General features: G+C 36.5%; 1 protein-coding gene across 1 annotated transcript; it reads right to left on the bottom strand.

Moving 5' to 3' along the window:
- Positions 1-1,722: 1,722 nt before the first annotated feature.
- LOC104120987 (protein CIA1) lies at positions 1,723-13,046 on the bottom strand. The gene is made up of 10 exons (XM_009632872.4): positions 12,788-13,046; positions 11,610-11,756; positions 11,051-11,269; positions 10,395-10,456; positions 7,090-7,155; positions 6,884-6,961; positions 5,811-5,873; positions 5,313-5,382; positions 4,010-4,093; positions 1,723-2,213 (listed from the first exon to the last, which is right to left on the bottom strand). The coding sequence occupies exons 1-10, from the start codon at positions 12,977-12,979 to the stop codon at positions 2,121-2,123; spliced, it is 1,074 nt and encodes a 357-aa protein (XP_009631167.1). The 5' UTR covers positions 12,980-13,046; the 3' UTR covers positions 1,723-2,120.
- Between the last annotated feature and the right edge of the window lie 944 nt (positions 13,047-13,990).

Below are 13,990 nucleotides of genomic sequence, written 5' to 3'. Positions count from 1 at the left end.
TAATAGGAATAGTCCTTAATGTATACAAAAGGTGATAGCTTTGGTCCTCGACCCTAAAACTAACAGTAGAAAACAAAAAATTCTGTTAAACTTCACCCCAATCTCTCCCTCCTCCCTCCTCTTCTCTCATTCACCATTAACGACCTTAAATCCAAACCATCTATCAAACAAGAATGGATCTGCTTGGGAAGCTAAATTGTTTTGCTTATTAGTCTTATTGATTTTATAAATGGAAATCCTTTTTTCTTGTTTGAATTTACTTGCGAATCTGTTTTAATCACTTCACTTGTTAAAATTTCAGTTTTATTTATAATTTTGTAACCGGAGATACAAAGACTTGAATCTAATGCTTGAGCGATGGATCATGAAATATATTCTCTATAGTATTCCAAGTTTGGAAAACCAATTTAATTTCATTAAGTCTTAAGAGAATAGTTTTCAATTCGCTACAGAATTCTAAACTTTTGCTTTGTATCTTGATGAAGTTTGAATTGTTTTCTTACTGGGAAAGATTCAAAAAGGTAGAATAATGGTGAACCAGAAAATTCTAGCCATTATAGGACTAGTAATATAGTAGAAGATGTGATGGGCCAATTCGTGATATGCAACTAGTAATGTTGCTTGACAAGATTTCATATTGGCAAAGATTGATAGAAAGAGCAATCGCCACAAGGCCAACAGGGACAGTTAAAATCGTCTTGTCCAAGTTGCTTCGTAGCTGTTATGCAAAAACAAGTTTTGATCTTTAAATACAAGGATATGTCATATGGGTTCACTCTTATTCTTGATATTTTCTTCCATTCAACATATCAATCATATGTAAAAGCTTTGGTTGTTTGAAATAGGTGCTTTGGTAGTAACAGAAATGGTGGAAAAGATGTGAGCTGGGGCTGGGTCTTTTTATTGAGAGCTTGGCACGGTAAAAGATAGAAGACGAGAGGGAAAGGGGTCTGCTAGGCTTTGCTTTTGAGGGATTGAGGTTAAATTTAACAGAATTTTTATTTTCTACTGTTAGTTTTAGGATTGAGGACCAAAGCTATCACCTTTTGTATACATTAAGGACTATTCTTGTTAAGTGGTATATAACTATATTTCTAAGGATCAAAACATTCTAACCCCTATACATTAAAGACCATTTTGATCATTTTCTCGTCGAATGTTCCTAAGAGATTTTTCATGTTGGAGCAACCAATATCATTTACACCCCTGAATTTTGCTTTAAGAATCAAACTTTCCCTTTACTTTGAAAAGTTTATCATTCCCCCTCATTTCTCAATTGATTTTTGAAAGTACCTATTTTAACCTCTACATTATCAACATTATCTTTCAATTTTTTTAATACCTTTTTAGTATCATGATATTTTTCTTTTCTAATATTTATGTTTTAAACTTACCTATATATATAATAATTAAATTTTAGTTTGAACACTGAAAAATTAAAAATTGTAATCAAACATATAAATTAATGACATTGAATAATGAAAAGAATGAGCAGAATAAAAATTAAATAAAATATTTGCTCTTGTCAATAACTTTATTTATAGCAATCGGATTTTTAATAAAAAACTATTTACACAATCGAAAATAAAAAGTGATGAGAACCTTATAAGCATATACTTAATGCAGGCAATACAAATTTTTATAATTATTAAAAGTAAAGACAATTTATAACCAACTTCTAAAAGATTATTCGTTTACCACTAAGAAAATAAAACTTAAATATATTCTTAATGCATGTTATATTAAAATACAAATCAAAGAAATATAGTAGAGATGTGACAAATTTATAAAAGGACTCCACAAATTAGTAATAAACACCTGCAATGCAGCCTCTTTGAATGAATATAACAACATCAACAAACATATTCAGATTTGACGAGCCTGAAAAGATGGTCATCTACTAACAAGCAGACTGCAGCCTCATATCTTTGAAGCCCGAACCAATAGGCCACAAACGCTGCAAGAACCAAACCGTTGGAATTAATCACCCCAGTTCTGAAGCCTAAAGCTAACATTTTCTGGTAGCAGAAAAAGGTTCAAAAGGCTCAAAATTACTGTGAATTATATTTCAACATCATCAAAAAAAAGATATGCATCGCTTTCTAATATCAGTTATGAAGCTATGTTGACGGCAGCTTCTGTCCAGAGCGTCGAACCAACTCCCATATCTTCACCATCCCATCATCACTGGCCGAAGCAAGAAGCCTTCTATCCTGCAAGGTTTTGATAGAAGGGCATTAACATCTTGCAAGATGCTTTTAACTCGGCTCAGGAAAGATAAAAGGAATGAGCAACAATAAGCAAATCAACCGGAAAACCAAAGCGAAAATACAAGACCAACACTAAGTAATGCAATCAGAAAAATCAAAGCGAAAGAAACAAGTAATAACAGAAATCTAAGAATAAGAAAATACAAGACTTAACACTAAGTATTGCACTAAAGCTACTGGTACGAGCTAGGACAGCACTCGACTACCTAACCCTCTACCTTAATTCTTCATCTCCACATCTTTCTATCCAGGGTCATGTCCTCAGAGAGCTGGAGCATTGTCGTGTATTGCTTAATCACCTCTCGCCATTACTTCTTCGGCCTACCTCCACCTCTCCTTAGGCCCTCCAAGACTAACCTCTCACACCTTCTCGCTTGGACATTTGTGTATCACCTCTTCGCATGCTCGAACCATCTAAGTTTCGCTTCCCGCGTCTTGTCCTCTACGGGGGTCATGCCTACCTTGTCCCCAATAGCTTCATTTCTAACTAGTATGCCCACACATCCATCTCAACATCCTCATTTCAGCCATCTTCATCTTCTGGGCATTGGAGTTTTTGATTGGCCAACACTGAACCCCATACAACACAACCGATCTGACCATCGCTCTATAGAACGTACCTTTAAGTTTTTGTGGCACATTCTTATCACACAAAACATCGAAAGAAAGCCTCCACTTCATCCACCTCGCACCAATACGATGTGTGACATCTATCCTCGTCAATCTCCCCATTCCCCTGTATAACTGACCCAAGTTACTTGAAACTCTCTCATAGGGATAACTTGTAAATCAAACCTCACGTCTTCGTCCACTTCCCGAGTCGCACTACTGAATTTGCACGCCAAGTACTCTGTCTTGGTCCTACTCAACTTGAACCTTTAGACTCTTTTGCCTCCAAACCTCTAACCTCTCATTAACACCGACTCGCGTCTTGTCCGTCAGTACAATTTTTTGAGAACATGCAGAAGAAAAAATTCATCTCGAAAAAACCTACAACGATCATTCCAAGGCATAATATATTGATCGTCCACAATACGAATTGTCAGCTCTGACGCACATATTTTATGACACATGGGTCAATGGAAAGTAAAGCAAAACTCAGGTCAACAAATATTCATTTCAAGGTCCAAACCTAGATGTTTTTGGTACGCTCATAGTATGAAAACCAACATCTGTAATGTGCAATACTATCCCATGGCAGCATAACCCAGCGCTCCCTCTAGAGTTGTGGATTTGAAAGACGAGAGTCAAATGGATATATGTTGTTAGTTTGACATTAAAGCCATCCATCAAAAATAGAACATGATATTAGTTCAATCTAACATGTCCAAAATTTAGGTGCCACTTGAAGTCCCATCCACAATAAGATTGTACTATACTTATGGTTGGGTATAAAATTAGCAATCCAATTGGTATCCCAAAGATAAAGTTCCAAAAGGTATCAAATTCAAATTTTCAAGTTCAAGCAACCAGGAAGCGAACAGGTTACTGCATCATGAAGTGCCAACACAAGATATATTAGAAAGGTCAGACATTTGTTAAACTTCAACATGGTAACTAAACAAGGGATTGAACGGGCAACATATTATCATCCCTAGCACATTCAAAAAATTTCCAGGTGATTTCGGCTTCTGCTCAAAGCTAAATCATCTTGCAGCAGACAAATACAGAACTAAAGCAACGATAGATGAGCAAGTAAATGTCAAAAATCCCATCATTCTGGTATTCCATTGACTTACCCCAGTGTTCCACTGCACAGAATTTACATCCATTTCATGAGCCTTCTCCTTCTTCAGAAGTAGTTTAAATGTAGGTCCATCAACCTGTAATCAGACCCAGCAAACTTTTATTTATTTATTTATTTATTTTGGATCAGACAGACACAAAAAAATTATTTTGCCAAAGAAGGGTTGGAAGAGGCGATAATAGAAGATCAACAGTAGTTGTATATGGACAACATCATTCATATGACTTGTTATAATTATATTGTAATTAATGGAGATCGGTTTTTCTAAATTTTTTAGCTGTCTCAAATGGATTTTCTATTTTACCTGATTAAAAATATTTTATTTTCCTATAACAGTGTATAAAAATTTAAAATAGATATTCAAGTCGAGCGAGATTGGGCCAGAAGAACCAAGTCAGAATCCAAGTGTCGTCCTAAGCAGTTATCAGAATCCCTAACTGTAATCTGCTCTGTTAACCATTTTTTTAATATAGCGCTCGAGGTGGGGACAGCTTGCCCACTCCTCGACTATATATAGGGCAGCATGTCCCGCATGCAAGCACAGGCTGCCAAGGTAATCCAGCTCACCAAGGCTGGAGCTGATGGGACTACACCAAATGTTGTAGATGGGATTTGAAACCCGAAATCTCCATGTTGTTACTCCGACGCCTCAACCACTAGGTTATCCCCTTGGGATCATTGTAATCTGCTCATTAGCTTGACGAACTAGAAAATGTACATCTTTTTAAGTGGTCCTCTAACCTAATTCTTTTTTATTTTTGTAACGGATCCACCCGAATCGTAATTACTAGTTTATGATATTTAAACAGGGATCTCGAGGTAACAAAACTGAAAGCCCGCCTCTTTCCACAGCGACCCAACAGCTAGAAAAAGAATAAAAAGGAAGTTGCTATAGTTGTGAGCACCCTTCACTTCCAACCAAGAGGTTGTGAGTTCGAGTCACCCCAAGAGCAAGGTGGGGAGTTCTTAGAGGGAGGGAGCCGAGGGTCTATCGGAAACAGCCTCTCTACCCCAGGGTAGGGGTAAGGTCTGCATACACACTACCCTCCCCAGACCCCACTATTGGGATTATATTGGGTTGTTGTTGTTGTTGTATTAAGGAACCACATAGTAAAGGGCGAACCTATGACTTTCTTGAAGAACACCCCACCTTCCCGCTCCCACAAGAAATTGAGTGAATAGGAGAAAGGTTGGGGAGTACAGAGCAGCATAAAATTCACCACTGTACTAGATATCATGTAAGATGAATTACATTATTATTAAAAGAAATAGGGATATTGATGGTTTTTCAATACCTCATTGTCGTTATTCTCAACAAATAAACATATAGCGTCATCAGCTGCTCCACTAGCAATTATTCCTTCCCTAACATTTTAGCATATCAAGTACGTTAGCTTGAAGGATGACAGCGTTAGCTTGAAGGATGACAGCGTTAGCTTGTAGGATGACAGGGAAAACAGATACAAAAATTATCACAGCATATAAGCCCTGATTACTGAAAACCCTTGAGGCAATTAAGGGAAACTACAACAATACGAGTCCCAATAAAAAGAGGTCAAACATAAAATCTAGACAGACAGCACAAATTACGAAACTCTTAATTATCGAAAAATAGATTCTGTTGAGTTGCCCCCCCCCCTCCTCTCCCCCCCCCCCCAAAAAAAAAAAACACACACACAATTTTTTATAAGAAAATAAAGACAAGAAAAAATCTGACAAAGAAAAGTAATATTAGGGATTGCAAAAGAAAAAGCCTACATGAGCATGATAAGAGATAGATATGGAGTAGTTACCTCGACCAGTGAACTGAGAAAATTGTCCTATCATGATATCCAGATAGAGTGCAAACATGTTTCCTGACAAGCACAAAAAGGAAATGGTTGCAAATAAAGTGGCAAACATAGTAATTATTGAGAGTTGTTCAAGACATAATTAGGTAATTTAAAGAGTCTTCTCTCTAATAGCTTAAGCATTTCGATGCAGTGGTCACACACTTCAACATAGTATCGAAGCAAGCAGAGGTCCTGTGTTCAAGTCTCATCACCACCATTTATAAATAAATTAAAAAAAAAAATCCACGTGCTTAGCACATGAAAAAGAATTAGGCCCACATGGGAAGTCGCCGGTTGAAGATATAATTAAGTAAACAAAAATGTGTTCTCTCCAACTGTTTAAGCTTCTAAACGAGATTCGTCACAAACTTCAACAAGAACAATTACATCAAATATAGTTAGTAATGAAGACCACGCTTGGCCTGAGGAAAAAAATAAACATACCAGTATTAGTTGACTTAGGTGAACAAAAATCATTGTACACTTGCATTAAATAATGATCAATTTTGAAAACACTTGACAGTAATTTTACAAAAGGAATTTACAGGAATCTACATGGCTAAGTGGAGGTTGAATCATGTAAAACTGACCATGTGTTGCTTAACTACATTGCCCAGGGAGAAAAACAGGGATGACTATTGGCTCATTAAAGCACTCCGCTACAGTACCTTGTACCAAAGATATCTTTAATTTTTTCGTTTAGGATGTAAAAGCAAAAACTTGTAAACTATAAACATAAAAATACTAACAAACTAGAGGATGGTAAAAGTCCTGGAACTGTAGATATCATACACGAATTGCCAAACAAGAGCTATAAAGCTTTAATATCTTGCACACTTGATTATTAGTTCACACAAAGTACAAGTAAACTGTTAGTTCCAAGTCTTCAGTACAGAGAGTTGACAGAAAGTTCAGTTATACGGTTTCAAACGCTCGTGTGCTAATTACTAACGCCAGACTGTAAAAGTAAGTCCATGAATCAACTATATAGGATAGCATTATGCTTAGAAAAGGGACGTTATGATCATGCTTACCAAGGTGGCTCTTTATTCCAATCTATTATTCTGTCGTCGTCATCAATCAATATCCATACCTTAATGGTAAGGTCATCACTGCAAGTTACAGAATTCAATGTAAACTCATGTTTAAGTAGTGACTGCAACAATTATCCAATTTTTTACACACCGGAGACTGGAGAGCATATATTTTAAAACAAGTAATGCAGAAAGGAAGAACATACCTGCAAGAAACCAGTTTTCGTCCACTAGCATCGGAAGAGAGGGACCAGACAGTAGATGTATGTCCGCTGAAAGTTCAACCAAGTAGTGACATAAGCTCCCAAACAATATTAAAAGTTACTAAGTCATATATCTGTACCCTAAAACACTCTCCGGTGAACTGCTTGTTATAGGCCACATGAATATAATTAAGGCCAAAGGCCAATGAGGAAATACGAAAAACCTAGTAAAAAGGCAGTCAAGACGGCACAAATTTGAGAGCCGAACTTTGAAATGCCTGAATCATTCCATTGATATGAGAACATATAGACCACTTTCCACTGTCAGTAGTTTTTTCAAATGACTTCAGACACTCTAAAATAGCAATCCAACATATGGCCATTATATGAAGATCCCAAATAGTCATACAATAAAAGGTTTGTCGGGAGAAAAGATACATTTACGCACTATCAAGACATAACAAAATGAACTATATACCACCAAAAGGGAAATAACCAAGAGACTACAAAACATTTTTTTATCCAATCAACTTAAGGTAGCCATAATTGCTAAAAGTACTTCATCCATTATCAAACACCATTGTTTACATCATTTCTGAGCAAATTGGTAAGAGCGGCTCAAAAGAAGATATTTCAACTTTTCTGTACCCATATCCCCGCCCATAAATAAATAAATTTCATGAAATCAAGGATTATTTAGTATGATTGTCACAACTGTCTCTTCCCATGTTTCTTTACATCAAGAAAGAATTCGACTTGTTGACACATTTTTCTTCAATTTGAATTCGGACAGTTGACACATTTTTCTTCAATTTCTCCTTATGCAAACTCTTAAGGTAAAAAAAACAAGGAAAATATCATTTTAACAAACTCAAGAGCTTCGGAAATTTGGCTAAGCAAGTCCACTTGCTCTACTGCACGCAAGTATTCATCCATGTTAAGATGCCTGTCCAACTACTTCTCCATCTCTTTCCCCAAATATTTAAGTTCATAATGACTCTAATTATGAGGTCTTCTAGATAATGGAGATCTCATATCAATTGCTTTGCAATTACTGAGCAGGATTTCATAAGTTTTTCCATCTGGAACTTTCAACTATTCAGCATGCATAATATGGTAAGCAGAATATTAACCTTAGGTCTGAAATAACAAGCATTTCTCCATCTTACTAAAGTGACCAAAAGGAACAAATTTTCCTTATCGCAACAAAAATGAGAACAATAAAACGGATAGAAGCACCGCTACAGGCTCCAGACAATACATTAGAGTGAAAAACACAGTTTAAGGATCACTCAATCTAGCTACACTTATAGTACAAACCTTTTGACCCTAATTGGAGTAGGTTCTACATGAAACAGGTCAGTTCTTTTTTCCTGATTGACAAAAACAGTTTAGTTCTTTGTTTGAACTTAGAACTGCGTTGAAATCACACGACCTTATGGGATTTGCTACAAACAGTCATAACCTACCTTGTTCTGAAAGCTGCTTAGATCCTTTAGAGCTATAACATAAAGTGCACTGCTAACAGGTATTCAACGGAGACCTCTTGTTTCATATTTCTTTTTCAAATAAAGAAAAAGGTTATATGCTAAAGAAAGTTAGAGGTCATTCCGTGAATCGTACTCAGGAACTCTTGCAGCCAAAGCAAGAAACATTCCTCGCATCCAAAGTTAGAATCATACCTCTCCACCCTTGCACAATCTCGCTGAGCGTGTGCATGCCACTATTCCACAATTCTCACTTTTACGAAGTTACCCACTTCATACACGTTTTCACAACCTCTAATGTGAGAACTTTAGATCCTTTCGCCTAATTATCAATCTGTTAAGAGTTTTTCATGTGTACGCATTCATCAATCGAAGCCTAAAAGAATAAATGAGTCAACAACCTATTGCTAGGACTTATAATCATAAATTTAAAAATCTAGCATATACTGGAGCTCATCCATACTGCCGCCACCTTTACTCTTTCTTGGTCAACGGAAATCTTTCTTGAATCAACTTCTGTTTGTAGTCTAAAAACTTCACTTCCGAATAGCACCTCTCTCTTCTGTCAATTTCTAAAACATTTAAAACCTATGATCTCACATATTCCGCGATGAACATTAGAAACTTCTTATTCTCAAAGCTTGTGAAAATTTGAACCCAATTCTTGCATGGAAGGCCAATTCGGACAGAGGAAGCATTTATGACCTAAATTGAGCTAGCTACATGCTATGAATAGGAAAAGACACCTCACTTCAATAAAATAAGGTATTCTACATAAATGAAAAGAGCTGAAAATGCAGTAATATAATCACTACCCTGATGGCATCGTTCAAGTATTCATTTTTTTCCTCGTCTAATAAATATAATAAATTTAAGATTCTTTTTTTTTATAATGGTCCTCTTCTAGCTAGCTTGTGCACCACTCTACTAACCACCGAGTACCTGACATCAGTGGCGTATGCAGGAATTTTTTGTAAGCGGTGGCACATTTTGCTTGAAAATGATCCTTTTGAAGATATGCGCTTCTTATTGCACTATGGTCATTTAAGGAATTTAAATCAACTCTTTCACTTTACGATGTTGTTCCGACTCATTGGCTTGGAAGATGTTTTAGTAGAATCTCTATTTAAATTTAAGCAGATTACAAATTAAAATGTCCATTTGAGAACTCCTAAACAGTACTATATAGTTCTACTAATAAAGTAAAAACAACTTTCAAAATTTCTAACTACTAAAAAGTAAAAGAAAGAACGAAGGAAAAGGTAGCAAATCACTTACTACAACGGAAGAAGTAGTTGCAAACTGAAGAGGAGGATGGATTGGTTAGCAATTTGTGTTAGAAGGTTTATAACTTCATTTACCCTACGGAAGTGGATGTGCCATAATCTTCTAAATAAATGGGGCTATAATAAAAAAAGATTTCGGTACGATCGATCCCTCAACCTAGCCAAAATAGCTCAGGCGCCTGACCAACTAACCAAGGCAAGTTTAACATTAAGCAGCGTCACTTGTTTATTAATTTTGTATGTATGCCATTTTCCAGATTACTTTTATTGATATATTAGTAAACAGTTCGACGAAGCGATACCACGTGACACTGCTTGGGCATTGGTGCATCCGCCCTTGCATGACACCTCACCAACACAGGTACCGGATGCAAATCTAGCAGCCAAGGCTTATGTAGAATGGAAGAAAACAACTAGCATTTTCTTGGGATTCGAACCCTGATCTCCAGGATTTTCACCCATCTCATTGACTACTATGTCACACCATTGGATACAATAAGTTTATGATTTTGTTATGCCCAATAACGACTCTTACCTATTAGATTCACCCAAAGTTTGAATACAATGCCAATCATCACCGAGATTCTCTATCCATACCTGCATTTCAAGCACCGCTAAATATTAGATATTATTTCTTATAAATGGAAGCAGGGGCGGATGCACCTTTGATGAAGCGGTGTCACGCGACACAGCTTCGTTGGAAAATTTTATTAAGTATATGTGTCGATACTATGAGGAAACAGATAAGTAGGAGAAAATGACACCATTTGACAAAAATTGTCTCTTGTTGTGTTGGTTGTGTGTGTGATTTTGTTCTAAGAGGTCAATGTTCAAACCTCAACTAGCACATTTTTTTGTAAATATTTGAGAGAGCCTTTATGGATAAAAATTGTGATGAAGTAGAATTGAACTTGGGACCTTTTATAACTTAAAAAACAACAAAAACAATAGACTAAGGCTATTTCGAGTTTAGAAATATGATAATTAAAGATAATTAAAGTTATTATCTCGTTCTTTTATAAATTTCGACACCGCTTATAAAAATTACTGTGTACGCCCGTGAATGGAAGAGAAACAGCCACTAGTATGCCTTATATGTAACAGGGGTATGAAAAGCATGCTACAATCTCTCTAAACAAAGAACAGAGAGAGAGAGAGAAAGGAGGGACGCTAAGTTCAACTCAAATATACCTTAATGGTGTTATCATAACTACATGAGAACAACATATCCATTAATGGACTCCATTGAACCATCTTAACATCTTGTGTGTGCCCTTGTAACACTGAAACACAGTCAAATTCATTTCCAGGTAACACTTCCCATATCCAAACCGACTTATCTCGTCCACACGTCGCGAGTAGTGAGCCTGAATGATTCCAAGAAACACTTTTCACTTCATTGTCATGACCCTGGACATTACCCGCATAAGAAAAATAAGAAGGCAGACAAGAGTTTAGTAGATTTATAACTCATTAAAGACATAAAAGGGCCAAATACAAAAGATTGATGTAAATTACGATCACAAAGCAATATAAGCTAAATTAAATGATTCCACTTAGCACAGCTGCCCAGGTAACAAATTCCCTTATTTTACTGACAGATTTATGAAGTTTTTATTGTGCTATGCACAGATATAAACAGACAGAAGATGCAACTTTTGCCTACTTTAACACTAGTTTTTGTCAGAGCTGGGGTAATGAATATGAACTGAAATTAATATGCTAGAGAGATGCCAAAAGGTAATTGTACCTCCAAAGTGGAAACACACTCAAAGTCAACCCCAACATTTTCCCAAATAGCAGTGGTGGCATCAAAGCTAGCTGTTGCCAAATTTTTGCCTGACGGTGACCAGGCACATGATCTAACAGTTCGTGTATGTGTTTCCTCCAAAACAGCCTGCAAAAAATTTCCTCCCAATAGTCATTATAGCTCCCCTTTTTTTTTTTTTTACTTTTACTAGAATAGTCATTATAGCTAGAGGATGAAGGTCACTTTATTTCCTTGAGGATGGAAAGAGTGCTAGAGAAAGATGAAAGAAGGAAAACAGAAAAAAGGTACACATTGTTTTTTGGCTGCATAACCCCATGTATGATTTCCAAAAATTTAGTTAACTATCAGAAGTAAATAATAAACTCCGCCTATGTGATCTTGCTCACATTGTCAGTCCAAAACCGAATAAAGGAGGGTTGCAGTAGGCTACAGCCAGCATAAAACTAGCCAATTCCATGATCAATCCTCACATTACAGTTTAAATGGAGTAAAGTGGTTAGTGAGTATTCATATAGCCGACCCTCACTTGTTTGAGACTGCGGTATAGTTGTTGTATCAGAAGTAATAATAACTCTGAAAAAGAGAAACTAACCAGATCTCAAAATCAACGGGCTAAGGCAGTATCCAACAGGACAGATTTGAAGCTAATACTCTCAAAAGTAACTCTGTAGTCAATATAGTTCCATCCAGAGGCGGACCCAAAATTTGGTGGGCACCGTGACATTCAATATAAATTTATCACTACTCATAAAGATTGGTAGGGGGCCTATGCTAATATCTTACTATCTTGAAGACATTTACAAGTATACATAGAATTTTTGTCGAAGTTTCCGGATGCCCGTGACCCCTCTACGTATAGTGTGCGTCCGCCTCTGGTTCCAGCGCATTGACTTCTTCCCGTGTAAATAATTAATTTGCAACAATTCATAATTTTCTTTTTCTTAGACAGAACTGATACTTTATAGAGTTAATAAGCCATTAGCAACTTCTTCTAGAGAAAACTTTGGATTCTAATGGCAACTCTTTAGTGTATCCAGCTGATAATAGTGCAGATTGTCCAATACTTCTTTTAATTTTTTCACTTTGATAAAGTAATAGTTTTTCGAGGTATATCAATCAGAAAGTGCTATTTTATGATGAAAACAAAAAAATCAAACCTGACAGTGGAAAGAGCCGGTGGAGTCTTGTTCCCAGATTCGAACGGTTTTATCGCCGCTGCAGGACGCGAGTACAGCTGGAACACCATTGATTCCGGTATCTGGTTTCCAAGCGACGCTCCAAACCCTATCGGTGTGACCTTCCAGCCTCTGAATCTCCCTCAGTTCAAAATCCTCGTCAACGAAATTCATAGTAAGAACGGCGGAGCTGTGGTCGCGAAGCGGTGTGCTGCAAAATTAATGGCGGACTGAGAGGTCGCATAGTTATTAAAGCGTGTGCGCGCGTGTTTGGGCAGGCAAATGGTTAAAAAAACATTAAAAAATGTGTTGGATAATAAATTTTTAAAAAAGCATCAAATATGTATAAAAATCATATTATTTACTTAGAAAATAGATAACTAATGGGTTTAATTTTTATATGTGTAAAGCCTCAATTTGAGGGGTTCTCAAATATATGATACTAGAAATTATCCTAAAAGTGAACATATTCGAGAAGCCATGGATAATATAGATATCCATATTATTTATCGGTTAATTTGTTTTTTATTCGTATTAAATATGAGTCGGGTCGGAAAATATTTTTCGACCTGCTCATATCCAACTCGCCCGTTTTCCACCCTTAATGAGTATATATGGATAGTAAATATATTATATGCTTAGGACTAGAAGAGTTTTCCTTTTCCATATTTGTTATAACTAGTTTCCCATATTTGTTAAGACTAAGGTTTACTACCTGACTTGTATATATCTTGTTGTAAATCAATTGAAGAAGGCAAGCATTTCTCTTCCACACTTGTTCATTGTGTGCTTGCGTATTTGGCATGGTATTAGAGCCAAGGCCGGGCCAAACCATAAGAAACTCGGAGTGACGCACTAATGGCAGGGGACAATAGTAAGAGACGTCGCTGCTACTGGCGAAAGTGGTGGTGGTGACGAAAGAAACAAGCGAAAGACCATATCTCTGTATGATATAATATTTAATGACAATCATGGAGTTTGATAACACATGTGGCTCTAAAGGGAGAAAACTATGATGAATGAGCAAGGTCCATAAGGACAATCTTGAGGGCGAGGAAGAAATTCGAATTTATTAACGGAATAATCAAGAGACCAGATGATAAGTCTCTAGATCTTGAAGATTGGTAGACCATCAACTCGTTGTTGGTTTCTTGGATTCGGAATGCTATTGTGCCTACTTTTGTG

Source organism: Nicotiana tomentosiformis, chromosome 1 (genome assembly GCF_000390325.3).
Source record: "Nicotiana tomentosiformis chromosome 1, ASM39032v3, whole genome shotgun sequence".
NCBI classification, from domain to species: Eukaryota; Viridiplantae; Streptophyta; class Magnoliopsida; order Solanales; family Solanaceae; genus Nicotiana; species Nicotiana tomentosiformis.
The sequence above is the reverse complement of the archived record's forward strand: the minus strand, read 5'-3'. Positions and strand labels throughout refer to the sequence as shown.

Excerpts from the sequence above, each read along its gene's own strand:
- LOC104120987 (XM_009632872.4), bottom strand. The coding sequence starts at position 12,979 with ATGAATTTCGTTGACGAGGATTTTGAACTGAGGGAGATTCAGAGGCTG. Across the intron at positions 11,757-12,787 it reads CCGGCTCTTTCCACTGTCAG|GCTGTTTTGGAGGAAACACA; the intron begins GTTTGATTTTTT and ends AATTTTTTGCAG. Across the intron at positions 7,156-10,394 it reads ACTTTGGGTGAATCTAATAG|CGGACATACATCTACTGTCT; the intron begins GTAAGAGTCGTT and ends TTGAACTTTCAG.